General features: G+C 42.9%; 1 protein-coding gene across 2 annotated transcripts in view; it reads right to left on the bottom strand.

The window, feature by feature from the left end:
* Window positions 1–4,123: 4,123 nt before the first annotated feature.
* The window catches only part of ccny (cyclin Y), a 34,812-nt gene continuing 10,981 nt past the window's right edge, over window positions 4,124–27,954 (bottom strand). Inside the window, exons 2-11 of one of the 2 annotated variants that reach the window (XM_083995683.1) lie at window positions 19,224–19,298; window positions 16,789–16,823; window positions 16,627–16,650; window positions 15,960–16,060; window positions 15,826–15,861; window positions 14,911–14,968; window positions 14,317–14,436; window positions 11,378–11,544; window positions 8,653–8,815; window positions 4,124–6,355 (exon numbers count right to left, since the gene is read on the bottom strand). In XM_083995683.1, the coding sequence (XP_083851809.1) occupies window positions 6,239–6,355; window positions 8,653–8,815; window positions 11,378–11,544; window positions 14,317–14,436; window positions 14,911–14,968; window positions 15,826–15,861; window positions 15,960–16,060; window positions 16,627–16,650; window positions 16,789–16,823; window positions 19,224–19,298 (896 nt within the window). In that variant the 3' untranslated portion in view covers window positions 4,124–6,238. The remainder of the gene's footprint in view (window positions 6,356–8,652; window positions 8,816–11,377; window positions 11,545–14,316; window positions 14,437–14,910; window positions 14,969–15,825; window positions 15,862–15,959; window positions 16,061–16,626; window positions 16,651–16,788; window positions 16,824–19,223; window positions 19,299–27,954) is intronic. The other variant, XM_083995684.1, reaches the window with a different exon arrangement.

Here is a 27,954-nt window from a genome sequence, read left to right as displayed (position 1 = left end):
AGCATGTCACCGTCCTGGCATTGCAGAGATATTTTGGTGCTGCTGGTCGTCCTTACAGGAGAGGAACAAGCCTCCTGACTTGCTCACTCCAAATCGCCGTGTTACGTTCTCAAGCACAATGGCAGGCATGTTTATCCTGCTCGCTCCATAAAATAAAAGTCTTTACTGTCTATCATCCAGCGATAAATCAAGATAACATGCACACTGAGGATTAGCTCTCATGAAATGCAAATAGACTGTAAATTGTATTTTCCCACAGCTGCCAGTTTACAACTGATAAGGACCAACTATAACCTCTATGGGTTTGAAATGAAGTTATGTTTTATCACAAAAGTCATTATCATTATTATCATTCTCAAAAAACCCAACAAACACTGTTCAGTTTTCTCATGTACAAGGTCTCTGCTGGGACACACGACTAAAGACAGTTGGCTTGGTTCATAATCACCACAGATCAGTGGTCATTAGCACTTCCATACTGGACTCGCATGTGTTTATCTTTCACAGGCCTGCTCTTGTGATCAGCTTTCCTTCTTTTCTTTCTGACTTTCTATCCTATGATGAAACCAATAAACAGCCACTCATCTGTGCTGCACATTGGAGAAAAACTGAGCAGGGACAAACTCCTTGTCCTCTTCTTCTGTCTCATCTGCTGCCTCTCATTTCTATCACAAAGATAAGGTGCATCAAAGTTATGAGAATATAATAATAGCTGCTATAAAGCACCCGAGCCCTGAGCTTATCGGCGAGGTGTATCTGCCTTTCAGCTCATCGATTACTATGCATGAAATGGAGCGTGATTGGCCTTCATGGCTGCAATCAAGGTCATTCAGACAAAACTATGCTAGCGGAAGTTTTATACCTACCCTCCTATCCCTCCTCTTCGCTTCCGGCTCCAGCAGTTAGTGCCATTCTCGTGCACACTAACTATTCTGTCATTTCAGACTCTGTTATTTTCCGCCTGCCCAGCAGCTGCTGCTTGGTAGATTTCCCACCTCAGTCATTACCTGCCCATCCACCTGATCCTGCAGATGTTCCCCATGCCTCCATTAGCAATCAAGGGATTATAGGCTACGTTTCTATTGCACCTAAAAAGCCTGTCCTAACACACTCCACCACATGAAGACATGATTAGGCATAATGATGCAGAACGACCACAGAAAAACCTTGAAATATAGAAAAAGAGGTTAATGGCAACACCAATACGGTCCTGAATTTCCTATTTGTTGATTTTTCTCTTGTTGTGTAGCCAGTGTTAGCATTAAAAGACATTGTGCAGGGAGCTTCAGTTGTTGCTGAAAACGGAAAACTGAAAAATGGAACTAAAAGTAGAAGGTCATAGTCATAAACAGCTGCCAATGCTTATGTTAGCCATCTACCAATAACAAAACATGCTAATGGCTCACTTAAGGAATCAGTCACTGAAATACAGAATTTAGCTTTACAATGAAACCTTTGATTTGTATATTTTGCTACAGTAGGAAGAATTTGCCTTCTAATGATAACTACTACTACTAACAATGATAAAACACAGTTTACAAAAGAAGCAATTTAAGTCAAAAACAGGTCAGTGATTAGTTTTGGAGAGACATGAGGACAATTAGAGGGATTATCACACTCACACACACCTGCAACACTAGTAGCACTGTTCATGTGTACGTGTGCTCTGTTTATTGTGTATGTTGAATGATTGTTGACTGCAGCCAGGTGCGGTACTGATTGTCCAAGACAAATTTCCCTCCGGGGACAATATAGTTTATTTTGATTTAATCTGAATACAATACACACAATATAAAAGGAATATGGAGACAAAAAATGAAAAAATGTCAAAATTATTTCCTCTTTACTACTGGCATCACCGTCAGACATCTGTTTTCTGTGCTCCGGCCTGTGTAGTGTTTGGTTTGGGAGGCAGCAGCAGCACATGCAGCCTGTTTCTCCACTGACTGCACGTTCCCCTTAGTGTCTGATTTTCTACAGATCAGCGTGCGCACAAAAACATATAATGTGACATGAAGGAGAGAGAAAAAAGGCCTCAAGACACAAGCGTCACTTTGAGAGGAAATAAGCATCACTAAGCTTCAGATGTGTCGGTGTCTGTGATCTGAGGTGGCTTTGGACTGATAATAACTCCTCACACTGAATCTGAAACACTGCACAGAGCACGCAGGCTTTTGTGTGCCTGTGTTCATTAACTCCTGACATTTTTCAAAAGGTGAGTTTGTGTTTGTGTGTCCGTGGTGTGTGCAGTGTGTATTTCAGTTGCACATGTTTGATGCCGTGCAAGAGACGTCTGGCATATGCTGCTCTCACTAAAGCTGCACAGCTCCCCATTGCACTGAATTGACTTTTATAGCAATTACCAGCACGGCGATTGAAATGCAAATCAAGGCTAATATGGAGGATTAAATGTGTCCCTCAGTGACAATATGACAGAGTGTAATCTCTGTATTACCACTTGCTCTAAAACCATTTAAATGGCTCTCTCTGGGAGAAGAAAGCCTGCGGGGTCACATCAGTTGTACAACACAGAACATGTAGAAACATTGTGTAACTGAGCGGAGAGCATTTGTGGCGACAACCATGCATGGTGTGTGTTAAAGCGTTAAAAACACAAAAAAAACGTACACTTGGTTTATTGCAAGCTTTTAAAGTTTAATTCTTGCACAGGTTTTTCTAAACATTGCTTCAGAGTAGAAGAGTTGGGATCAGTTCTTTAAATCATAATAGAAAACATACAGAGAAAAAGAGAGAGAAAGAGAGAGATCTGAGTTTGGCAAACTGAGAACAGGAACAAGTGACCGACTCACTAAAAAGGAAACGATACACACCGACAATAACAACAGAACACAGTACGACTTGTTGAAAATATCGATGGGAGAAACAAAACGAACACAAAATGAAAAGGTCACAGCTACAGCAGTTGACTGACGTTAGGACAGGAAACCGTCATGATCAAAGCTGAATTTGTAAAATCCAAAAAAAAAAAAACTGCCATTGAAGAGAGAGGAAGAAAAAAAATCATGAGAAAAGTAAAACTCTATGCAGAGGTAGAGTTCAGTGCACAAGGCTATGACACACACACACCTAGTAACCAGCCGACAGGACGTCGCCATGACGCCCGAGGTCTCTGCTGTCGGGGGAGGGGAGGGGGGAGTAACTTCTCCATCTCAGGACTCATCCATCACATCAACGCTCACCAGACCGCCGCAGGGCTGTATGCACACATCCATACAATAAATAGGATATACAATCTTTGAACACCTCTAACAGTTTGAACTCACAACAGCGACTTTCCTAAAGACACTATTATTTTCCCACTCACTCGTTCTCTAAAGCACCATGCAGAACCAAAAAGCTCGCTCTCCCAGTCCCAGCTCCTTTTTCATTTTTTTAGTCCATGTGCAAGAGCGACACGTCCGATGGGTTCGTCCTTCATTTCTTCACGACTTTGGTTCAGTTCTGTCCCTTACGGCAGACTGACTGACTGATTCTCTCGTAGTTTGACAGGATGTGACTTTAAAATCACAGATGTGGAAGGAATTAACTAAATAATCTGATGTCACATCTGGATTAAACCTTTAAATTGTTTGAAGAAAGAAAGAAAAATGCAATAATAAGCTGTTTTTGTTATTAAAAAAATGTTTTTTTTTCCGACATTTCCAGGTTTTGTTGTGAAATTTTTCAAGCGTACACTGATGTCGTGGAGATTAGTGTGAGTCCAGCTGATCACAAGGCAAATTACCGCTATTATAAAGTGTATATAATAAAAACAATTACTTCAAACTTTAATTTAGTCGATTCATTTTCATATAAAAGTAGATTTCATTAAACCAATTCACTTCAGATATTTTGTATGTTCACCCATTACCACATTCCTGTGTAATTTCCTATTTATGATTTAAGAAATATCAAGAAAAGGGAATATGATTTGTTCATGAATAGAAACTGTTTATGGCCTTTTCACTTATCTTTTAGTAAATGCAAAACACTGTAGAGCCCCAAACAATGACAAAATGTTGTAAAAGCTTTGATATTATTGTTCAAAACCTTTTGTTTGATTCATTTTCCAACTTGTTCACTTTTCTGTTTTCTGGTCTTGGTAGACGCTCAGCATTTATCTGTTTCTGTTACCAAGAAGGTATTATTGGGAAAAGTAAAATAAGGAACAGACACCAAGTCCATAGAATGAGCTGGTGAAAGATAAAGAAGAGGTGGTTATATGATATAATGCTTCAATGCTTTATGAATGTGGTTCCTCTATTTTAATGATTCTAACATCAATCCTGTTTAGTGACGTTACATTTTCTGACTTCTCTTGAATCCTGTTACTACATTTTGTCAGTTTCAGGCCTCCGTATGGAGCAAGACAAACATATGAATGTGGCAAAGTTTCCAGAGTAGGAATTAAAAAAAAAAAATCTTAAAAAAAAGAGAAGGAATAACAAAATGAGCCTGAATTGTTTTTGTATTATCTATATACCATATACAGTATGTAACACATAAAAACTTGGCATTTTCTGCAGCGCAGAAACATCAAAACAAGGAAACAGACAGAAAACAAATCTTCAGTGGTGTCTCCCATTTAAATCTTAATACTTCTCTTATTTAACCGTCCCCCCTGCACGTTCAGTAAAAACTGATCCAATATAAATATTCTAACATCATTCTGTTTTTTTTTTACTTGTTTTTGTGTTTTTTTTTTTACAGTACAACTTCAGTCTACAGATTTGCACACTGGCACTGTATTTACACTGTACAGAGACAATTTAGCAAATTTTTTACAATCTCTCTTTTTGTGAGCAGTGTCTGAATTGTCACTTAATGCGATTTTTCATTCATTTAGGTCCTCTCCAAAACAACAACATAAAAACAAAACACAAACGACCCTGAAGAATCATGCTTTATAGTGGCTTCTAGATGTTAATAATCCAATTGTGCTGTTTGTTTGTTTGTTAGCTGGAAGAACCGTACAAAAATGTTAAAGAAAAAATACTTCAGATATTGTTCTTGTCCTCCGGTAGAAAGGGGGAGAAGTGTTGAACTAGCTTATTACAGGCACCACAGGTCAGGACAATGGCAGTGAATAAAGTACAACAGAAGCTCTACAGTATGTCTCACATCTGTCTCCGATCAGTGGACCCCCACATCTTCCAGTCCGGCTTCTCCCAAGTGCACATGCTTCATTGTGTTTGAAACCCAACAACAAAGTGATGCATGATGAGTATTGCTTTATTTGAACAGCTGTATCTGAATGGTGGCGGGGACGGCCTCGCTGTGAGACAAACCGCTCTGCGACTGGAGTTGAATTCCCAGATTCCCAGCATAAGCGGCCTTGAGCTAAACACTGAATTGCTCTTTTGAGAACTTCATTTAAAAACGGCTACAGTGAAAAAGTGTTTTTGTGTTTTCTGTGTGACGGGGCGGGGGGTTGATGATCGATGCAAGTCCAGTCAAATTTATTGATAAACTGTAGTTATCACTGAAACTTACAGGAGGAATGTACTTGTACGCATCTCTTCTTTTGTGCTTGAGGGTTTTCTCTACTGGGTGGGAATGGAAAAACAAACAGAAGGGGAACAACAACAGAAAACACTAAATAAATTGAGGAATCGCGCTTTTAAAAAATTTAGATGTGCCTGCAAGCTGTCGGAAAGTGATGGCATGCTTCAGCTAAGACCGAGCCAGAAGATTAAAATTAAAAAGGAATGTACAGGCCTCCGCAAAATCAACCGTACACGCCGGTGGAGCCTCAAAGGGAATCACAGAACACCGTCGCCACTGTCATGAGTTGTATTTCGCATTCAACTTGTTCCCGTTTTTTTTTTCTTTTTCCCAACATCAAACTGTCTCTTTATAATCCCAGCTGCATTTCCGCTTGGCCTCGTCCTCTCCTCTGCAGTTCGGGGGTGATCGTTCCAACAATCTTTCACTCACACACACTTGAGTTTGGTTCAGCTCAGCTCAGCTCCGTCTGGTTTCAGTGCAGGCAGCCAGTGGGACTTCTCTTATGTACAACAACCCCGGGAGGGTGCAATCACACTTGTAAAAAGTGCCCAATTGTGTTTAAGTGTGTGCATGTGTGTGTGTGTGTGTGTGAGAGAGAGAGAAAGTGTGTGTGTTCCAGACAGACCCACTGATCCACAGGACTGCTGCCGGCTCGGTTTGTCTGCAGAGATAACAGTACGTCTGACAGGTCTATCTCTACTCCTCTGCTGCGTGCTGCCGGCGCCCAGTGTTAGGAAATGATGGCCGGACACCAGCGCACCACCACCAGGTTGTCCGCGCTCACCGACCGCTTCTTCGCTTGTTTCCTCAAGTCCTTGTATTTGTCGTCACACAACCGTGAGATGGCCTGGAAGTCAGAACAAAACAGAGGTTTAAATGGAGGAGAAGAGGACTGATGAACAAGCTGGTCATTTACTCATTTACTCTCATTTGATCTATGTGATTATTGTCTTAAAGCAGGGCTATTCAATTGGCGGCCCGCGGGCCACATCCGGCCCCGAACCAATGTCCGAGTGGCCCGGCTTGTGGTGACCCAAAAAAAAAAAAAAAAAAAAAAACACAGAGGGAAACACGTTTTGCGAGAACTCAAAATCCCTACTGTAGGTTAGACAGTGAATGCACCACTCAACGCAGCCTAGCAACATACAACCCACCCACCCAGTCAGTTACCGGTTGAACCGAGGCTTGGTCGGTCAGCTGCTCTCCAGAAACGCCGTGTCGGGCCACAGCCGCTCGTCACGGAGCGGGAGGCTTCACCGCGGCCCTGTGGTGCGCTACGATACAAGTTTCCCCGTCCGTCCGGGACCGACGGACCTCACACTCCACAGCGGGCCTCTGTGGCACGACACGGTGTTTGTGGAGAGCAGCTGACCGATCCCCAGCCCTCCCATCAGCCAACAATAAACCGTGGCGGCTGGTTAATAGCCTACTCCACCAGTCGCTCCACTCCTTTCAGTCACACATGAGCACTGTCCACGCAGTGACAGCACGCCACGCTCCGCTGTCCTTTTTTTCTTTTTCTTTTTGAGGTAATGAAGTAGGCCTAACCAATATTTTAATTTTAACGCAAGTAAATACTTGCAATGGAATCAGAACAGTAACTTGATTAGGATAGCTACTTTTCAAAGGAATAATCCGTAATCAAATACTTTCCCAGAGTAATTTGCCCCAAATGGCTTTTTGCTCCTTGTTTTTCACCAATCAAAATATGTTAAGAAGATAAATCTTTGTTCATCTTTAGGCCTAATTTTAAGACTAGGCTACATTTAGTGATTTACATAACCCCCTGCTGTAAACCTCAGTGGAAACTCAGAGGACAGTAGGCCTCAGGAAACTTTTAGTTCCTAAAAAAAAAACCTCCAATTCAAAGCATTAACAGCTACACCTTTACTACTACTATCACTAGGTAGGCTACTACTTTTATTATTCTCTTTTTTCTGGCTGTGTAGATTTGTTTTTAATAGCTAATCCTGGGTTTTAAAAATGCCCCTCATTTGTCATAACCTTCTTATTGACCGCTGAAAATGTCCGGCCCAGCTTAAGGTCTCGGTTTTAAAATCTGGCCCCACTGAATTTGTAATTGAATAGCCCTGTCTTAAAGCATTCAGGAGTATTTTAAAAAAAGAGATCCGACCACATTGATTCTTCTGTTACACTGAGATGATGAACTTTTTCCAAATAGCCTTTATAAAGCATTAATGAAGAGCCTTGTTGCAGTATTACACTGGAAATCGTCAGCTTTAAAGAAGCTATTTTTAAGTTCCATCTGCAGTCAGGTGGTGCCGACTGTCTTTGTAACGCAAGCGGTCAGGCAAATCCTAAAAACCATGTTGAATAAATCTAATTTCTATTACAAATATATAATGAAAGTATAAAAAGCCTAATCCTAAATTTAAGTATGAGATAGGTAAATGTTTGACTTGATTGGCAGCTCCCTCACTCTTGATTGCTGCATCTACCATAGCAGGACAATACACTGGAAAACCAAACAAATCCACGTGGATCTGTTCCCAGCTTCAGCCTGAAAACACCTGTGTGGTGTTGCAGAGCAACCGGTGCTCGTTCTGTACATTTAGACCTGTAACATATGTTGTGGCCTACAACGTCTCACTGCAGACATTTTTGACTTTTCACTGCAGGAAAAGCAGGTGAGCTGCGGAGAGGAAGTAAGACATCACGCGCGGTACAAGAAAAACAAGATGGGCTGAAGCCACGATTAATGTTGTTAATTAAAGCTGTGAAATGTCAACATGTCTGCTGTGGTCTATTTTAGATGAATAGAGGAGAAGAAGCGGGCGGGCGGGCAGGCAGGCGCATCCGGCAGCTCCACGACTGTGGCTGAGATTCAAACGCCGACTGCAGCGAGGCACGGGGACAGGGAGGAGAGAGACAGATGTTGCGGCAGTGAAGCTAATTACACAGCAACATAGTCCTACATCCTATCCTCGTGTGTATGTGCATGTGTGTGTGCATGTGCATGTGTGTTCTTGTTGCTCAGAAATACTAATTACCCAGATGGCCTTGCTTCATTGTCACGCAACATTAAATTGGGCTTTTTGTTTGTACATTTTCTGTATGACCCCAACTCGATTAAATCAAAAGTTTGCTTTCGCTTTTTAAGTGTGTGTGCACTGCACTACTTACCTCTAGTTTCTGGGCCTTCTCCCTGCTGAGAGGTTCCAGGGGGAAGCTGAGGTTGTTGGCCTCGGCCATGGAGCGCAGGTCGAAGTAGTACTTGGCGTAAACGCTGGACGGTACGTTGATGTTGAACTGCAGCAGCTCCAGGAACTGACGCTCCAGCTCGTTCCTGCATTGGATGGAGAGAAAGGAAGAAAGGAAGAAAGAAAGAAAGAGACGGAGAGAGGAGGCGTGAGGTGAGAAATGCTTTAAATATAGTCAGGAAACTAAGTTAGCGAGGCTGAGTCCACAAAGAAATCCTGTAGACGGAGACTGAAGGGGAAGGAGACAGAGAGAGGATACTCCTGGCAGATCCATCACCTCAGACGGAGGGTGTCATCCTCCCTGGTAAGCTGCCAATGCATAGGCACTGAGTAAATCCCCAGTCCGCCCACCACAACATAAGCCTTTCTTCATAATGACGGGGAATGATACCTAAGCAACGGAGCCCCGAGCATTATGCGCGAGAAAGAATATTAATCCCACATCTTGAAAATGCTATTGTCATGCATTTTCTCACGCTCTGTGATCCCCTCCGCGCCGCCATGACAGCCGCTTTCATCTCATTTCTTTTGACCGATTCATTTTGCATCGTAACCTGCGGAGAAAAGAAGCACCATCCATCTCTTCCTTCTCGCCTTTTGTCCCCCCCCCCCCCCCTCCCTGCCCATGCACATTTACAGGCGTGTGCAGCAACAGACGAGCTAAATTTAGCCTCCTCCACTGTAGCCAAACTCTGCCTAATAATACTGCTTCTTTTTTATCTGGCTGTGGAACTCATTCAAGCTATTCTCATCTGTTTCTTTGTGCGTTCTTCCACTCCTCATATTTCTTCCTAAACTGCCTCGCAGCTATTTGACGGGGCCGATAGGTGGAAAGGGGACGTCAGCGGGCGGGCCGGCTTCCAGGGCAGGGGATTTAAAAAGACATAAAACTGATCTTGCGAGGAAATCTCTGGTCAAACACTGAGTCACCGTCCAGTAAACTGCCATTTGAGCGCATGGCAGCAGCAGCGGTGGCAGCGGCGGTGGCAGCACTTTGTCGGGAAAGCATCCCACACAGGTGGATTACAGTCAGTCGGCCGATGAGTGAATCTGAGCCCCAAGGACGAGAATACACAGCCACCGGTGCAGAAGAGTGAGAATGCAGCCGAGGCCGGAGGTCGCAGCAGTGGCAACACGTCTGCAGTGTCGCGTTCCCCCCTCGGATTAATACAAGCATTCCTGTGGATCTGAGACGGATGTGGAGCAGGACGGAGCGCCGGCTCCTCATGCTCAACATACTTCTTAAATAACATCTTAAATAATCACATTAAATATCACACACAGCAACCACGTTGATCATTTCATCTATGCATCTCTTATTGTGAGACTCTGCACTGCAAAAATGCAAAATCTTACCAAGAATATTTGTCTTATTTCTAATGAAAATGTCATTTCTAGTCAAAACAAATCTCATTCTACTTAAAATAAGACTCATCGCATTTTAAAAGTAGAAAATAAGTAGAAAAATCTGATAGTGGAGCAAGTTTTTCTTCCTTAAACACAAAAAAAGATTTTCTACTTATTTCAATTGAAAATTAGTTTGAAACAAGTGAAAATGATCTAAAACAAGTTAATTTTCAGGTGATGAGTCTCATTTTAAGTGGAAATAGATGAGTTTTGACTAGAAATGAGACATTTTGACAAGTAATAAGACAAATATTCTTGGAAAGATTTTGAGTTTTTGCAGTGTGAGGAACTGAGCAGCCTGATGACTCAATGTCACTGACCTGAAAGCTGCAAAAGAGCTGATACAAGCCTGTATCAGCCTGATCCTTCATGGTCGTGTGTCTAAGCTCGTGCTTTTTAAGACCCAGCCAACAAATGACAGGCAAAGGTGTCAGACAGAACGGGCAGAGGTCGACCTGAGCATGTTCAGAGCACCAGCACCTCTTGAACCCAGGCTGACCCCTCAGACTCGGGCTATTTCTGGGCACAGAAAGACCCTGACTGTTTGTCACGAGCCGAGGTGAAGACAAGTGGAGTCGTTAAGAGTAACAATGGCGGAAACCGAGATAACTGCTGCAGTCAGGTCAGCAACAGAGCTATTTAAAAAATGTAAGTTTGAAGCAGCTCGAATCACAGAATAAAACTTGTACAGGCAGCAACCGTATCCACAACCTGGAGTCTGGTCTCTGAAAATATGCCACGCTACTCGCTCCTGCTCCTATGCTAATTTATTTAAACCATCGTATGGTATATTCAGTCATGTGAATCTGCACCGCCCACACAAGACACTGTTTTCTTTTTTCTTTTCAGATCAGGAGTGAGAGAGAGAGGAGCTGCTGCTGCTGTGATGGAGCCTCTCCAGACGTTTCTCTCTCTCGGTGCTGCAGCGGACCGCTTCCACAGAGCAGGAAAGAAAAACAAACCAAAAAAAAAAAAAAAAAACGAAGTGATTACTGTTGATTTCAGCTCATTTTATTCTAATACCACCCAGTTTCCAAGTGTAAGCACATGTTGTAGCATCAACACCTCATAATCAGACATTTTCTCTCCCTGCAGCAGAGGTGATTCTGGTGTTTTTAGAAATACTCGTTAACACAAGACATCAGGTTACATTTCAGGAACATCATGTGTTCACTTTTGACTCCCTGCGTATCAACAATATGCAGATGTATTATAATGTTGTTTGTGCAGCTAGTACTCACATGTCCTCCACAGTGATATCCTTGAGAATTTGGCAGTAGTCCACGTTCCACACCGCCTGGTCGTCCCACACCTTGGATGCCAGGAGGATGGCTCCTAACACGATGCGCTTCCAGTTGGCAGGACTAATGTCGATCTCGGCGTAGGTCAGGAGCCTCTCCAGGTACACCTGAGGCAGACACACAAACGTCACATGTTAAGTTTCTCTCGCTCCGACTTTCTGAAACGTAATTGAAGCGGACATCACAGAGAAAGCCTGTGTGTTCTGTCTTTATCTTCTCATTGATTAGAAGACGAAGAATCAAACAAGCTTTTGCAATGAAAGGAGAGAGGATCAGACTATGTACTGACACTGTGATGCCCCTTCAGGCTGGGTCGACTCGTTTAACCGCTCACTGTGTGTTTTCCTTGTTATCCTGAAATCTTTGGTTATTCTTCTTGTGCATTTACACAACACACAAAAGATAGGCAAGTAAATGGCACAATAAAGATTATATCCATGTCCTTACACTCTCTCTCTCCTACATACAATCTTATTTTCGCTCCTTTACTCTTTCATGTTTTCCTGCCGACTTCACCTCCAGGTAAAAACCACAATAACAAGATGTCAGGGAGCCTGATGAAATCTCCCCTGGAGCGCATTCATAAAATATCCATGTGGATCGAACCCCCTCCATCTCTCATCATGCCTCCCACCCAATTTCCATTTCTCTCTCCCTCCCTGCCTCTCTCTTTCTCTCCTTGAGTAGTCAGAATTCCCACCGTGCACAGAACGCCAAAACGCACCGAACCCGCAGGCACCTGTTCCCAATAATTGGACAAGAAGCCGATGCTTCTGATCCACTGATCATCATTTTGTCGAATCTATGAGAGAATATGGTCTTCTATATTTTATGGCTTTGTCAGGGCGCTGCATGCTAATCGAAGCTACACCTCACAGTTGTGGGTTTTTCTATTAAATTCTGTTATTACATTCATTTAAATGAATAATTAAAACTCAACCAGTATGTCTTATATTACAATCTACTTCCCATTCTGTAATACTGGTGCTATTTTATGAATTAGCAGCACAGACAAGTTAAACATCTGAACATTTATTTAATATTTTTTAGAATTACAGTCATTTTTCCACATATGATTAGTGACACAGTCTTTCTTTCTTCATGACTAAAATGCGCTGCATGAATTCAGAGCCCTTACACTAGTTTAAATAGTTCAAGTCTGACATCTCAGTTGACAGGACAGCGGTATAATTGGCTTTGCAGTGATGCAGTATTTTCTCATGGCAGAGTGGAACATACTGTGCTCTCCAACTGTGAATCTGCACAGTGGCACAACTGTCAAGTGTTGTGTGACCCAAAAAAACCCTGCAGAATCCACTGTAAGAAAGTGGATGGGCATGTGTATCATTATTACTATGTAATAACTAGAACATATAATGGCCCCTTGTGGTGTGGTGAGAGAAGAGCGTGATTTTTGGTGAGAAAGGATGCAAATATCCTTTCATCTTTATTTTGACACAGCTCAGGTGGCTAATTGGACGAGTCATGCTGGGTCGGGCTTCGTGCCTGCAGGCGGTGCTGCTGCTAACCTATCTCTGCTGTGGCCCGGTGACTGCCGACAGATACACACACACACACACACACACACACACACACACACACACACACACACACACACAGCACATATACACTCATCTGGCAGCCGCCGGCAAATATCGAAGACAGCCCTTGTGAAATGAGAGCCGGCCCACACGCTGACTGATAAGAATGCAACGGCACAGAGAGAGATACAAACAAGCACAACAAAGAATCTGGAGCCGTCGTGTGCAACTCAAATGATTTCATGTTGTGATTTCTGGGCAAAGTTAAAAAGGTGAAATTAAACTTTAACATCAGGATCAGACTAATTACTGAAAGAGGGTATGTTGTTATTCAACATCTCTGTTACTTTCAGAGGATTTTTTTTGCTTAGAAAGAGAGAGAGAGCTACATCACATTTATTATTCATAACCATGGGAAACCAGAGCAGCAAACACTTGATTTGAAGTTTATATCTTATACTCTGTTAAACAGAAAATCAATGCGATCACATCACCGACTGTACTACACATTCAGCATCTTCAGAGACCAACTCAACACCGGCATTAATAAATACAGACATGTCATGAGTCAAGTAAGCCTGTGTCATTGTGCATTGCATTCAAGTTAGTCAGGCCATGAATGCACACACACACACATACACACACACGTCCTATATATGTAGTTCACACATTTGTGCAACTGGCAGGAAGCAGAGCAACCCAATACCAGGCAGCCGCTCATATTAACCCTGCGTTTCCCAGTCTCCAGGGAGGCACGTGAGTGTGGAAAGAGATGTTTCAGAGCAGATGAGTGGGGCAGGAGGGACCGAGAGCGCTAATTAAAGTTTAGCATTAAATTAAATAAAAAGTTAATTATTCTATAAAGTTAGTTTACACTGCACCAAAGCAGAGTTACACTTACTTACAATTACACCATAATGAGCAGTAAGGATATATCATATTCTACAGAAACATTACCCTTCAAGTTGAGGGGGGTAAAACAGGAAAATGAGATGTGAAGAGGAGAACAGTTGAGCATCCTGCAGAACTAAAGGATGCCTGAAAAGTAAGTGCACTACATATCCAACCAAACTCTTTTGTCTTTTTTCTATTCTCCGCTTAACTTTCCAACAATTGTGAGAACACAACCTCTGGAGGAACACACTGAGCATTTCATGCGACTCAAAGACGACGACAACGAAACGAGGTCCAAAAATAAATGGGAGGAAACGGTCCATGGAAAGCAACAGAGAGGAGACAGTGAGTGTCCCGAGGGAGGACACACAAAAGAGAATCAGGAAGCAACACTCCCTCCTAGTGTGAGCACTGAAATGCACACACACACATACACAGACTCACCAATGTGACGATGGCACACTCGGCGGTGAGCTGTGCGGCGCTGAACAGCGTCCTGACGAAGCGGTAGATCTGCTTCTGCTCAGGGTCGTGTTTGTCGTAATCAGCAGGAATCTCAGACTTCTACAGGGAATAAAAGATCACAATGAAATTAAAAGAAATGCTACGAAAAATAACCCAAAAATATGCTGTTCTGATCTTGATCCGACTGTTTGCCAGAATGGAAATAAAAGGTGCTGCCTAGTTTTATAATTTTGCTTATAAAAGCCTTTGGATTGTGAATGTGCTCTGTCTGATGCTCTTTATCCAAAGCTACAAAGTGGTTATGTAAATTCTTGGATTAAAACCCTGCAAAAAAAAAAAGTTCAACTGAAAACACATCTAAATGATCCAGATGGCTCCAGAGATTACTAGGCAGATCCCCCCCCCCCCCCCCCCCCCCCCCCCCCACCCACCACCACCACCACCACACTACTTGATCTGTGTGGGCTCATTTGTTGCTCATCAGTTTGTGTGGTTTGTCTTTGTTGATGAATGCTGACAACTCTAACAGTCGTGTCCGTAATGGAAATTTGTCTTCGGTGGTTGAGGCCTTACAGACAGCGGATGCAGCTTCTCATCAAAGATGTCTAACAGCATTCTTCCATCGACGTCTCTGAAATGACAAACAGAGAACGGGAAGAACATCAGAGTCAAAGATATAAGGAAAAAAACAAGAAAAAAAACAGATGGTGTGAAACTCATTTCATTAAAAACAACAACTTGATCTCCTTCTAGGATGTTTCCTGTTTAATCAGCTGTTCGTCTGCACTTCAAGCAACCGATTTACATCAGATTCCTGCCAGTTACAGTCATCACAGTCTACTGACTAGATGTGACAGCTCTAATAAGATCAATAGGAAAATTGGTCAGAACCACAAGATCTTAACTCACACATAAACACTACATTTCAGTTCATTCGCACTTTACATGAAGCATCTGTAAAGCTAAACATTACATAATATGTTTTATACATTTCTTGTCAGGTTTTTTTTTTTTGAGTACGTGACGTTGAGATTTGTTGAAATGGTTCTGATTTACAGATGGCTTAAAAACTAATACCTCTGTAAATAAAAAGCATAAACAGCCGCTGCTGCTCCCTGTTTGGGTGTCATCACCATCCAACATGGTAAACAAATTATAAGCTTAACTGACCTTGTTGCCTTTGCTGGCAGCTGTTGTGCAGTTAAACTCTGTATTTTAATGCAACAGCTGCCTTCACTGTTCCTCATTCATGGTATTTTCTGCATCTCACAAATAAACAGCAATGCTATTTACACCAGCACATGCATGTGCAGTGTAAAGGGCATGAATGGCCCTATTATATGCAATTTAAAATGTGATAGTATGGACATTATTATTATTTTTGACATAAAACTATAACTATTCTTCTTTTCCTATGGCCTTCAACAAGAACCATGAGATTTCTTAGCTTACTTAAATGAGTGAATGAGTGAAAAGCACATCTCTTACCTGTTCTTTATGTGGTAGTATATTGCGAGGGCTACACTGTAAAGACAAGGATATGAGGAGAATGAGTCAAACACGGCATAATAATATTAAATAATATTAGACAATAGCTTCATCAGTGAAGGTGATGCAGTTACCATTTGATGGTGTATTTGAGGTTGGGCTGACTGACGGTGCTGTCGTCAAGGAATATGGTGGAGCATGAGCTGTACTTCCGTCTCACTGGGCCTGGATGATGCTGCCATTCATAAAAAACAAACAAACAAACATACAGTACATACAAACAAACACACACACACAGAGAAACACACATGCATGTCAATCTCTATTTCTGTCATGCTCAGACCTGCTGCCAAAAGCTGTGGAAAGTAGGGCACCTGTAAACCCACAAACTAATTCTGTCTGCCCTCGGTCAGTGTCGGACACGGCTGCATGCAGGAATGGCATTTATGGTGAAGTCCATCTTTGGAGAATCCCTCAAGCCTGAATTCAGTGCACAACTGTCTTTTCTTTGACAGATTGATTTTATTTTTTCAGATTGATTTTCTCCTGGTGCATTTTAAACCAGCAGTTTATCAGGTCATGAGCTTAGATGTACTGTTTTGGACGGTGCAAATTTCTCCAACACGAACTGAATCATTTCTTTGAGGGATGAATGAGCAAAGATGAACGACACCAAAACGTGATGGAATAATTCATCGCTATGTCTAAAGCTTTTAAGCATCTAACACACATCAATAAGGGTTTAAGTGGAATCTGCAGGGTTTAGGATAATTTTTAAAGATTAAGATCTGAGGTCTTTACCTTGTTCTCCGAAATGTGTGTGAACTTGCAAAAGAAAATACAGAATATCAAAAATTACCATCTGCACAATCGTTAATTATCACAGTTGTGTTATTCTGCTAAATAACTGGGTAGATTTCAGTAGCTATAAATAGTGACTTTAACTCTTATTGTCGTACTCACATGGTTGATGTAGAGGCTCTTCCGTTTTTCCCGAACTGCAAAGAAAAGATGGGAGGGACAGGTGTCAGTGCTGCAGTACCCGACCCTGACAGACAGGGAGCAGCATTGATCCAGGGTTAAAGTGCCCCCCCCCTACCCCAAACAAATACACAGTGCAGGTTTGTCCTCCAATGAAACAAAGCAGAACACTCTCACTCACCACACAGCTGATGCTTTACTCAAACGCCTTTCTCCCCTGATACATTGGAAATTGTGCTTTAATGTGTGGGAATGACTGAGCGCAGCTAACTAACTAATTAATTAATCCATTCATTCATCATTTTTGGCCTGTGTGCGAGTCCAAATTAAGTCAAGCATACTGGCTGTTTTATTTCAAGTGCAGATTGTCACTTGAGCTCATCCATTTCCATTTCACTCTGTGTCTGTGTGTTCGCACAAATCGCGGACGCTATTTGTTGGATTTATGGAGCTGCTGTACCAGGATGAGAGGTGGAATTCTCAATATGGCATAACATACACACACACACACTAACACACATATACATTAGTGTGTTTGTGTGTGTCTGTATGTTCACTCGGATGTAAGAAAACACACTTTAGGGGGAAAAAGGGAGGCAAAGCGAACTGGAGCAGATGCAGCGTCAAATACAGTGACGTTATCAGCTGTCTGGCACCTCTAATCCTGGTACTGTCTGTCTCTCACCTCTCTGACACACACACAAACACACACACACACACTAATACACATCACGTCCCTGTGTGTGCCGCTTTCTAGCAAAAAGCAGCAGGCTATTATGTCATAATTAGGGCTGCATATTTTCATGGGGAAATAAACAAAGTCTTGACATGTGTGTGAGGTTAAAATGCTGCCATGTTCTTATTTACACACAGGATGAGAACTGTAAACATCCATCCATACACAAGATTTCTCAAGCGCCGCTGGTGAGAAAAAAACAAGATGACATCATGTGACGTTTCAGTCGTCTATGCAGCCCTATTCATAATGGACCCACAAAGTACACAAACACACGCACACAGAGTATCAGCAGCGAAGGCACATGACGACAATACAAAGATCCAGTACAGTAATACACAACAAAGCTTGAGACCACAGGAAGTTGTCCAGCCCAAAAACCACATTAAGCGTTTTACTGCAGTGCCTGCCTACTGGCCGAGACCAAACACGTTCATGCTTACCTCTCCTGTTGGGCACCGCAACTGAAAAACAAAAGTCCAAGTTGTCTCTGATGATTGCTTATGACACATCGGCACAAGTGTTTACAAAACTGCCCTTATTGTGTGTGTGTGTGTGATTCTGTGTCGGTATTTACGTGCAACGCGGTGAGAACGCAGGGTAAAAGACATTCACACTGTGTAAGGCCAATAATAAAAGCCCCCTGATATCAGATCAATACCAGGCAACAAGCTCTTGAGCCGAACCAGTTTCTCTCCAGTGCCTCTGTATAAATGGAACAATATTAAGCCTCTTATCCTCTAAAGTAATGAGATTACATCTGGACTGAAAAGGTGGTCTCGAGTCGACATCATCCCATTTCACTTGATTAAAATGTGATATCGCTGTCACTCCGCGGGCTCTGACTCAGTGTCTCTGCCTGACGACAGGCACACACACACACACACACACACACACACACACACACACACACACACACACACACACACACACACACACACACACACACACACACACACACACACACACACACACACACACACACACACACACACACACACACACACACACACACACACACACACACACACACACACACACACACACACGAGCCGATGAAAACGAAAAGGCAGCTGGTGTGAAACTCTCGCAGCCTGCAGTCTTTATGGTGGATAAAAAGGGACGCTAGTCGAGGGAACTTTTGTGTAGCTGTGGCAATGAAGAACACCTCGCTCTCCCACAAAGCAGCAGGAGGCATATGTCATCATCTCTTGATGACTTGAATGAGTTTGAAACACGGAGTTGCTTCTTTGCAAGCTGCCTCGCTCGCCGCTTGATGTGCAATCTGCCACGTATGACTCCACTCTGAATCACTTGAGTCAACAGGTGCCACAGCTTTGTAGAAGTCGATTGATTTAAGACCAGAAAGGGCCAGAAATTAAAGAGAGGGTTGGTGGGGAAAAGGGCGTTCGGGTTAGCCATTTCATCAAGGTGTGAATCACTCAGGAAATCAGACTTGGCAAACATTAAACTCTTATTTCTGATGTGCATCTATATGTGTTCCTCCATGCAAAGCATCAGGTGGGTTTATGTGGTTACTTGTAGGTGTTTTATTTCACTCTGTGTTAGACCACACACACATAATCTGAGCAGGTTTATACTGTATGTACATGCCTGATAGAAATACTGCTTAAACTGTTTTCTTCACACATTTGTAAGTGAGAAAATGTGCAGAACTCACCATCAGTCTGTGACTTGCTGAGGAAGATGGTGCTGGCCCGGGGGTGATCTGACGGATTATACTCCATGGGCAGATCTGGAACAAGAAGAAAGAAAGAAAACTTGAGTCTCACAGGCAGTTCTCAAAAGGATGGACCATGAAAAGTAATTTCACTTTGTCTGCAAACTGTTTGTTCAGTAGCTCAACTGGTTCATCATCCTCTTAACGTATGTGCAGCAGCAGCAGCAGACGACCGGAACGACAACGAAAGCACGCTGAGAAGTGAGAGCTCTCACTCTGTGGTTAAACAATGTGATACTGGCTTCATGGGTTAACCACCTCTACTGTAATGGACGGAGCTGAATGGAAAAAAAAAAAAAATCTGTCAGCTCATGGTTTGCAGCAGCAGCGTTGGGTAAACAGCGGTTTGTAAATCGATTCGCTAAACAAACACAGCAGAAAGGTATGGATTTGTATTAGATCACTGTCTGGTCTGCACACACACACATACACATACACATACACACACACCACAGAGGATCAACCCCTTAGATCATATCAGACAGTAGCTGTGAACAGAACCTGCAATAAATCAGAAGGAAAAGATCTTAGAGCACCGGGGAGCGGATAACATCTGTCTCCTGACTGTGACACTGACTGCTGCAGGTACAGCTGTGGGCCACCGGGTGCTGCCGAACACAAGTTCAATCACCCTATGCTGTATGCGTGAGACAACCATGAAAGTAGCATTTGGTGCATGTAGAAGGGAGTTACACAATTTTATCCTTACATTAAATTACAAATAGGTAATTCAAAGGAAAACTAGTGGTTTAGTTGGCATATATCCATGGTTAATAGTGAGTCACACAGTGTTGTTTCAACAGCAGGGTTGGTGCTACCTCTCCTCGGGATGCTTGAGTTTTATGGTGGCCAGGTGAGTTGATTTAATATCCTGAACAGCCTCAGATTAAACATGTGTTGACACAAGGTTATAATCATTATCATGTTCCAGTCCAGTGGTGGATAAGCATTGACATTAAAATGAAAGAAAAAGAATGAAAAAACAATGACATTAGCCTGAACATGAGGAGAAAACAGAAAGAAAATGTAATTGTACACAAGACACAGAGAGAGAGAGAGGGAGAGAGAGAGAGAAAGGGGTGGTGGTGGTGGTGGTGATGACCCCATGAGCAACTTCCTGGTCTCTTGGATCATGTCAGTGAAACCGGAAGGATCAAAAAGGACCAACACCCAGATAGAGAGAGGGAGAGAGAGGGAGAGAGAGAGAGAAAACAGATGCTATGAGGCTGAAGCATTAGAAGAAGAGAAACTGATAATGAAAAAGAAAGAAAAAAGGGGCAAAGAGGCCAGGACAGCGTAGTCATGATGATGGGAAGAGAAGAGAAGAGAAGAGAAGAGAAGAGAAGAGAAGAGAAGAGAAGAGAAGAGAAGAGAAGAGAAGAGAAGAGAAGAGAAGAGAAAAGAGAAACTGGTTACGCATACAAGCGACCGCTATTGTGTCCAAACTCTTTTGAACTACTGTCTTTTTGTGTTGGAGAGCCACTTGAAGAGCCTCAAAGGACACTAATGCGCACACACACAGACGTACACATACACATATACACACACACACACACAGCCATGATGTAGGAGGAAGTGACACACTGCGCTGGATAAAAGATTGGTGTGTGGGAACCGGCAAACACAGCAAAGGTGGGTCAGTGATGCCGGACAGGACACACCACAGGACTGCGATATAATCACAAATAGCTGCTGAAACCGATTTATTTGCCTGATGATGTCATGCTTTTTAAGACAGGAAGCTGCCCCCCCCCCCCCCCCCCCCCCCCCCCCCCCCCCCCCCCCCCATATGGTGTCAGTGACCTTTGGTGCAGTCGGTGCTGCCCTCCTCCTCCCTCCTTCTCCAACCTGAGGTAGACGAAATGCACCCAACTTCCTGCATTTCAGGAAGCAGAGAGGAAATGAAGTAATGGGTGGCGGTTACACATTGTTAGGGAGGGAGGCTGAACAAAGAGTGGAGGGAATAGGTCAGTACGTGGATCTAAGAGTCTGAATGAACGCACCTCGAGTATGGAAAAAGATGAAAAGACGGACTCAGAAGAAGATGGACACGGCCTATTGTTCTTCCTCCTGTATTTTTCTCCTGATAAATGAAGACACCGTTTCTCCGAGGACAATTCCCATGTTCCATCCTGAGCAAACGAAATCCATCATCTGAGCATTGTCTTGTCAGCAACAGCACAATCGTACAGTAACTAAACCATCAGGTTGCAGGAGATACGATCATAATCTCTGCTTCTGTTCCTGAGCTACATACAGCGCTGAAGCGTGATTATGATGTCACGGTGAAGCATTTGACCTTGGACCAGTTGGGTTATTATAAAATTACATAATTTCATTATCCTATTAAGACATTAAAGTTAAATTGCATTATGGACGTGAATTCTTGAGTTGTGGCCAAGAATGTGTGTGTTTTGGGGTTTTTTTCCCTGTGAGGTCACGTTAACATTCGATGACCAAACTCTAACCAATTCATCCTCAAGTCCGAGTGAAGGTTTGTGCCAAATTTGAGGAAATCGCCCCCAGGTGGTGCTGAGATAATAAAACAGACGAGAATGAGACGGATTGATGAACAGATGTTCATGTGGGTTGTTTTCAGGTTGTCTAAACCCCCAAAATTCATAATACAGCACAATAATAAAGAATTTTACCCATTTTCCCCACTTCTAATTGACAAATTGCATGTATAATGTGATTTTTTTACAGGTGAAAGGTTTGTATATCTAGTTCTTTTACACTGACAATGATAAACAATGCTAAGTGCGTTCTTCAAAGACTAAGATGGTCCTATCATTTTTCCCCGTTACAAGAATCTGTTTGTGGAATTTGTGAATCATGCAAGAATCGTAAAAATGAAATTTGTGGCATAATATTATTATTATTATTTAATTAGGGGTCAAGAAGGTTATTTATAGTCATGTTTTACTAGGTTGAGCAAATTCTATTTTGAGCCGGCGGCATCTGTGCCTCAAATTTGACCCACAAAAACTCTGACACTGGCTCCTCACCCGGCTGCAGCCAACCCAGCCCCCCCCCCCCCCGCTCTTTACATTGTGAACAGGAAGATGTGTATTAGCGCGGTTGGCGGTTCGCCGGTTCTCTGGCTCTCTGCCCACCGAGCCCTCCTCAGAGCCTGTCATGATGAGGGTCGCCTCGGGTTGCAACATCAGCCCAGACAGGAAACCCCTTTGCTGGTTTTTTTTTTTTTTTTGGCTGCCCCTGCTTGGAGTGGCAGCCTGAGGGGATCCAGATGGCACAGCACACAGCACACACAGCACCGCCCGGCTGTCAACAGCCCGCTATCAAACAATACACCCACACTGGTTAAAGATAAGAAGCGTGCTCGTGCTGCACATCTTGTAAATGTGTGAGCGTTTGAGAAAAAGAGCACAAGATGTGGCTGGTGTTTGAAAATAGATAAGTTGAAAGGAACGTGGTGTTGTAGGCTACACTTGACTCGCTGCTGTGTGAGTGTGACTTATTGAAAATGCAGCGTATGGGACAAAGCAAAGCCAAAGCAGAGCCGCTCGTTGTAGTTTGCATGTCAAGTATCGAAGAGCAGCCGTTATGTGGATTTAAGCTCCCGCCCCATTGGACCAGAGCTTCACACTCTCACTGTCTCACCTTGAATCTCTGCTATCTGCTCACTAGAGATCAATCCTGAGCTGCTTTCATCCGATTCTTATCACAGCACAATCTTTATGACCTCTGCACTGCATAAAAATTGTGAGCCGGCCCTGATAACACTCTTGTGTGAAAGTGTGAGTGCGTCTCGAAAATTGGGAGAAAGAGGGACGGAGCCATTAACATGCACGGCGGCTGCTGTTAAGTACAAAGCAGTACAAGCTGTGAACGTGCGACGGAGGGGCAGGGCAGATCTGGACACGCTTAAAAGCACAGGTGGTCTGGAGACTGTAAAATATTACGAGCCGTGCTGTTGCATTAACCCCGCACCTCTGTGGAAGTATGTTATCTGCATTACGCCATTTACCACTTCAGGATACAGCTGCTGTGTTTTCATTTGTAGGGAGAGAGATAAGAAGGAGCCAAAGAAGCTTCCATGTGAATGTGAAGATTCACCTTAAAGGGATAGTTCAACATTTTGGCAAATTGGCCCATTGCCATAATCCCTATAGTCATAGCAGTAGGTTTATTGCCTTTAATTGTCGGTGCAAGCTATTTTTAGAACGGCAGAGCAGAGCAGCGAGCTGCTCAGAGCTACGCTACGGAGGCTAATGAGATTTCTTGGTTTCCCTCATCAAACTCATCAAACACACAATCCAACAACTCCAAAATGCTCTGGTGGACAAGTTGTGACCTGCACGTTCACCACGCTATGAGATAATAACAGAACGTTACAAGACGAAGCTGTTTTAGAGGTAAATTCATGTAAAACCGCTGATGTGCGTTCCCGTCGGGGGCAGTTTTTCAGCAAGCAGTCTCTGTATTTACCTCTAAAACAACTCTGTCTCGTAACGTTCTGTTATTATCTCATAGCGTGGTGAATGTGCAGGTCACAACTTGTCCACCAGAGCATTTTGGAGTTGTTGGATTGTGTATATGATGAGTTTGATGAGGGAAACCAAGAAATCCCATGAGCCTCGGTAGCGTAAATCTGAGCAGCTCACGGCTCTGCTCGGCCGTTCTAAAAATAGCTTGCACCGACAATTAAAGGTAATGAACCTACTCCTATGACTATAGGGGTTATGGCAATGGGTCAATTTGCCAAAATGTTGAACTATCCCTTTAACAGCCATATCCCATCTGTTAGCGACAAAAATGATTGCTCTAAAATCCAAAGGAAACATGTGGTTAACGGTGGCGACATTAAATGAATGGGAAACCAAATGAATGAAAGCTAATGCTCAGACTTAGTCACCTTTTAGCTTCCTCCAGACTCAACACACAGACTCATACACACATCAATGAAACAACCCCGAGCAGCAGCAGCATCATCAAAACTCTGCCTAACAGCTTAAACCACCCCTGAGCCTGTATCACTGATTGCAGACATCTGCCAAACCCTGTGCAGTGATGCAGGCTCATCAGAGGAAAAGAGCTGAGGTTTTATTACAGAGAAGCCAACAGGGACCGAGAGCTGGAGGGGGAATGAGCTGAGATAACTTCACTAAAAATACTTTCCCATTTCCATGACTTCAGTGAAAGATGTGCTTATTAGTGCGTCTCTCTGATTTCTTTTCTTTTTTTTGACCATCATACCAAAACGTCCACTGTTAAAACACAAGGATGTTCTTGTGCTCAATGTTGAATGCAGTCAATAGTAAGTTGATGCCACAGCAAATACAGTGTTGTTGTTGTGTGAGAACATTTCTCTTTCTGTTTGAGGAATCAGACCTTTCCTGCTCTCTTCATTTTGCCTGGCAGTTCATAAATCGTTTCCCTTAATGACAGGTTTGTTAAACATGATGCCCAGTAGTTCATACAGCATGTCCTAACAAGATGAAAAAGACTCATGACTGTCACGCTAATGGCTCTGTGGAGCTCATGCACAGCAGGTACATATTAAAGCACGCTAACATCAGCACTAAAGCCAAGCTGAGGCTGAAGGAAGTATCATTATTACTTTTACAGAAGTTTGGTCGGAAGGAAAAAGTGTTGGACAAATCTGAAAGTTGACCCTATGATTCATCTTAGAAAGACTGAACTAAAACTAAAATTCATGAGAAAGAAGAAAGTCGTTAGGATTCAGCCTCAGGGCATCATGAAAAGCAGCACACAGTTCTTTCTTTAACAGTCATTCCAGTATAGTTCCTTCCTGAGATGTGTCGACTGCACCCGGCACGGAGAGCTGAAGTTGAAAACACTAAAACTAATGTGAATATTTCCTGGCTGCAGCCCATGAAAATATTGTTATTGATTCCAAAAAAAAAAAAAAAAGGTGACAAGAAAAATGGAAATCAGAAATCCGTACCTTTTTCCAACTGCACCGCACAAACAAGCACAAAAATAAGTGCATGAGAGGAGTTGAGGTGAGTTTCATGGCTACCTCACACACAGCCATGTCCTGTTCTGAGAGCGGACAACATCCTGGACTCAGACAAGGAAAGGTACTACAATAAAAACAGAGCTATACCTATGAGGTCTGTGTCGGAGGACTGCATTACTATTACACCCACCCACCAACCCACCACATGTCCCCAAAGTCCAACAATCCATCACCGTGATTTGTTCGAGTGACATTTCCTGGCAGTGTAAACTGGCCGGTGTATACTGATGTGTCAGACGTGGAGCACTGCTGTTGATTACTTTTACACTTGACAGATGGCTGTAATTAGGCGAAGTTAAAATGAAACAGCACAGGGGGAGCGACAAAAAAAAAGAAAGAAAACTGTTCCAAAAGAAAGGAAACCAGCTCCATAAAGGCTGCAGACAGAAAGACCACATACAACACCTCTACTATCGGCCTCCCACACCGTGTTATAGTGATGTGCCAGGGGGACAAAAGAAGCAGCAGTGAATGATGCTGCAAGGACAGATCCAGATAAAGAGAAACAGATGCTGCAAAAGCAAAGAGAGAGAGTAGAGTGGCCATGCTCCAAATTGTTATTGGCATTTCAATCATCAAGGACTGTAACTCATGGATCTTTCAAGGCACTTAAGTTTTACAGTCCAGATGAATATAATAGCAACGCAACACCAGCCATTATAAGTCTGTCTATGTTGTTTATTGCGGATATGTATGAAGAGTTAATGATGACTTAGATAGCATTAGCCTCCACTACACATCAGCCCTGTGTGGACATCTTTGTGCAACACAAAGTTTTGCTTTCTAATTAGGACTGCATAATTAATCAACATATATTTGAAATTGCAGTATAGCCAAGTGCAATATGTTAGCACCATCAAAGCTGTGATGCTGCAGAGATGACCTGACCTATAAATCTCTATTCACAGCATTTACATTTTAAATTTTGTTTCAGTGGAATAAAATGCAAAACAATCCTTCCACTGAAATCAAGATAAGTCCATAATAATTCATTTACAATATGATTTTCTTTTTTTTTTTAGGCATATGGTTCAGTCCTACTTTTAAGCAATGGCTGCTATGTTCTTCTACCATTTAGTTACAAAACAACAGTGATACAACTGTGAAGAGCAGAGCACAAACATGAGGATGCTCAAAAAGGTGACCCAATTGTCCTATCATAATAAAGATTTTACAAGCATCATTTCATCAAAACATCAGACCCATATGTGAAGACTTTTGTGAGAGAGAGACAGAGAAAGAACGAGGTTAAGTAAGAGTGAGCCACAGCAGTGAGTGAGTGAGTGAGTGAGGGATGTTTGGGGTTGAAGAGTCCATGAGCTGGGAGGGAGAGCGCTCATTTACTCTACACCCCCCGATGACAGCCATAAACCCACCCTGCCTCTTTCTCTCTCCTCCCATCTCTGCATCCTCTGCTCGCCGTAACCAGGCAACGCTGGCTTGAAACGATTCAGATGGTGGAGAGAGCAAGCTCATCAAAGGCAGAGACAGACAGCTGGGCGCACTGTCTTTTTCTTCCTTTCTATAGCTCTATCTCCCTCTCTCTCTCTCTCTCTCTCCTTCTCATCCACCTGCTTGTACACTACACTGTACTAATAGCTGCTGAGTCTTACTCTGCTCGATGCTGCCGTGACACAAGAAACAACACCGATAAAGAAACCACCGCACCGATTTCTTACACAGGACATTTTTTTCTTTATATGAAGGGGGGATCAAGAGAAAAGGAGTAAAAAACTGCATTGATTGGATGGTGTTTCCAGAAAAACAACAAATACTGAGGATTTCTCAAATTTTACAGAAACCCAGACCATCAGGAAAAGCAAATTCATAGCTACGGCCAACTCATTGCACAACCTCTGCTGTCTGAAGAGCTACTAAAGAAATTTGAGGGAGTGTTTTATCAAAAAGTTACTGTCAACAGATTGCCCAATACTGTGTATCCACAAAGAAAACAGCAAAAAACACAAGAAAGGCGTTTTGTCCAACATACAGATACACATGTGCACATGAGGTCAAAGACACAGGCTGTGGCATCCATCAGTAGCCTATACACATACACAGTGGGTGATAATTATGGTGCAGTAATGGTGCAAAGGGGCAGATGGGTGAATGGGCACGGGGGGTCATATTAGTGGGTGAGAAATGGCCAATCAGGGGGAAACGCTGCAGCACTGGAGGGTTTTAAAAATGTCAGACTATGTAGTGTTTAAGGGGGGAAATATGACTCCACGCATCCCTCTCCTGCCGTCGCCCATCTGACCCTGTACGACGTGATCCAGGCACCACAAGCACATTACAAAAAAAAAAGAGGAAAAATTAATAACGGCTGCTGTGTGCGCTCTAGCTCTCTTTTATTCTCTAAAAAGGCTTCGGCTGCATTCATAATTCATCCCGCACGGCCACACCGCGGCTAAAGCAGTTAGCTAACAAAGCTATCAAAACTTTGTGCCCTTCGCTTTCAATTATCAACACACAAGGCTGTGAACAGTGTTTCACCCGCCCACAGGCAACTCAACAGCAGGTTCACTACTCAGCCACGGATCTGGTTTTTGACGTAAAAACAGAAAATTAAACTGTTACTACTGTTTAAAGAACTGAGGGAGCTTTAATGTGACATACACAAATATTAAACATGTATTAGATATTTTTTAATCTCCTTTCTTT

Source organism: Trachurus trachurus, assembly GCF_905171665.1.
Source record: "Trachurus trachurus genome assembly, chromosome: 20".
Classification (NCBI taxonomy): domain Eukaryota; kingdom Metazoa; phylum Chordata; class Actinopteri; order Carangiformes; family Carangidae; genus Trachurus; species Trachurus trachurus.
The sequence above is the reverse complement of the archived record's forward strand: the minus strand, read 5'-3'. Positions and strand labels throughout refer to the sequence as shown.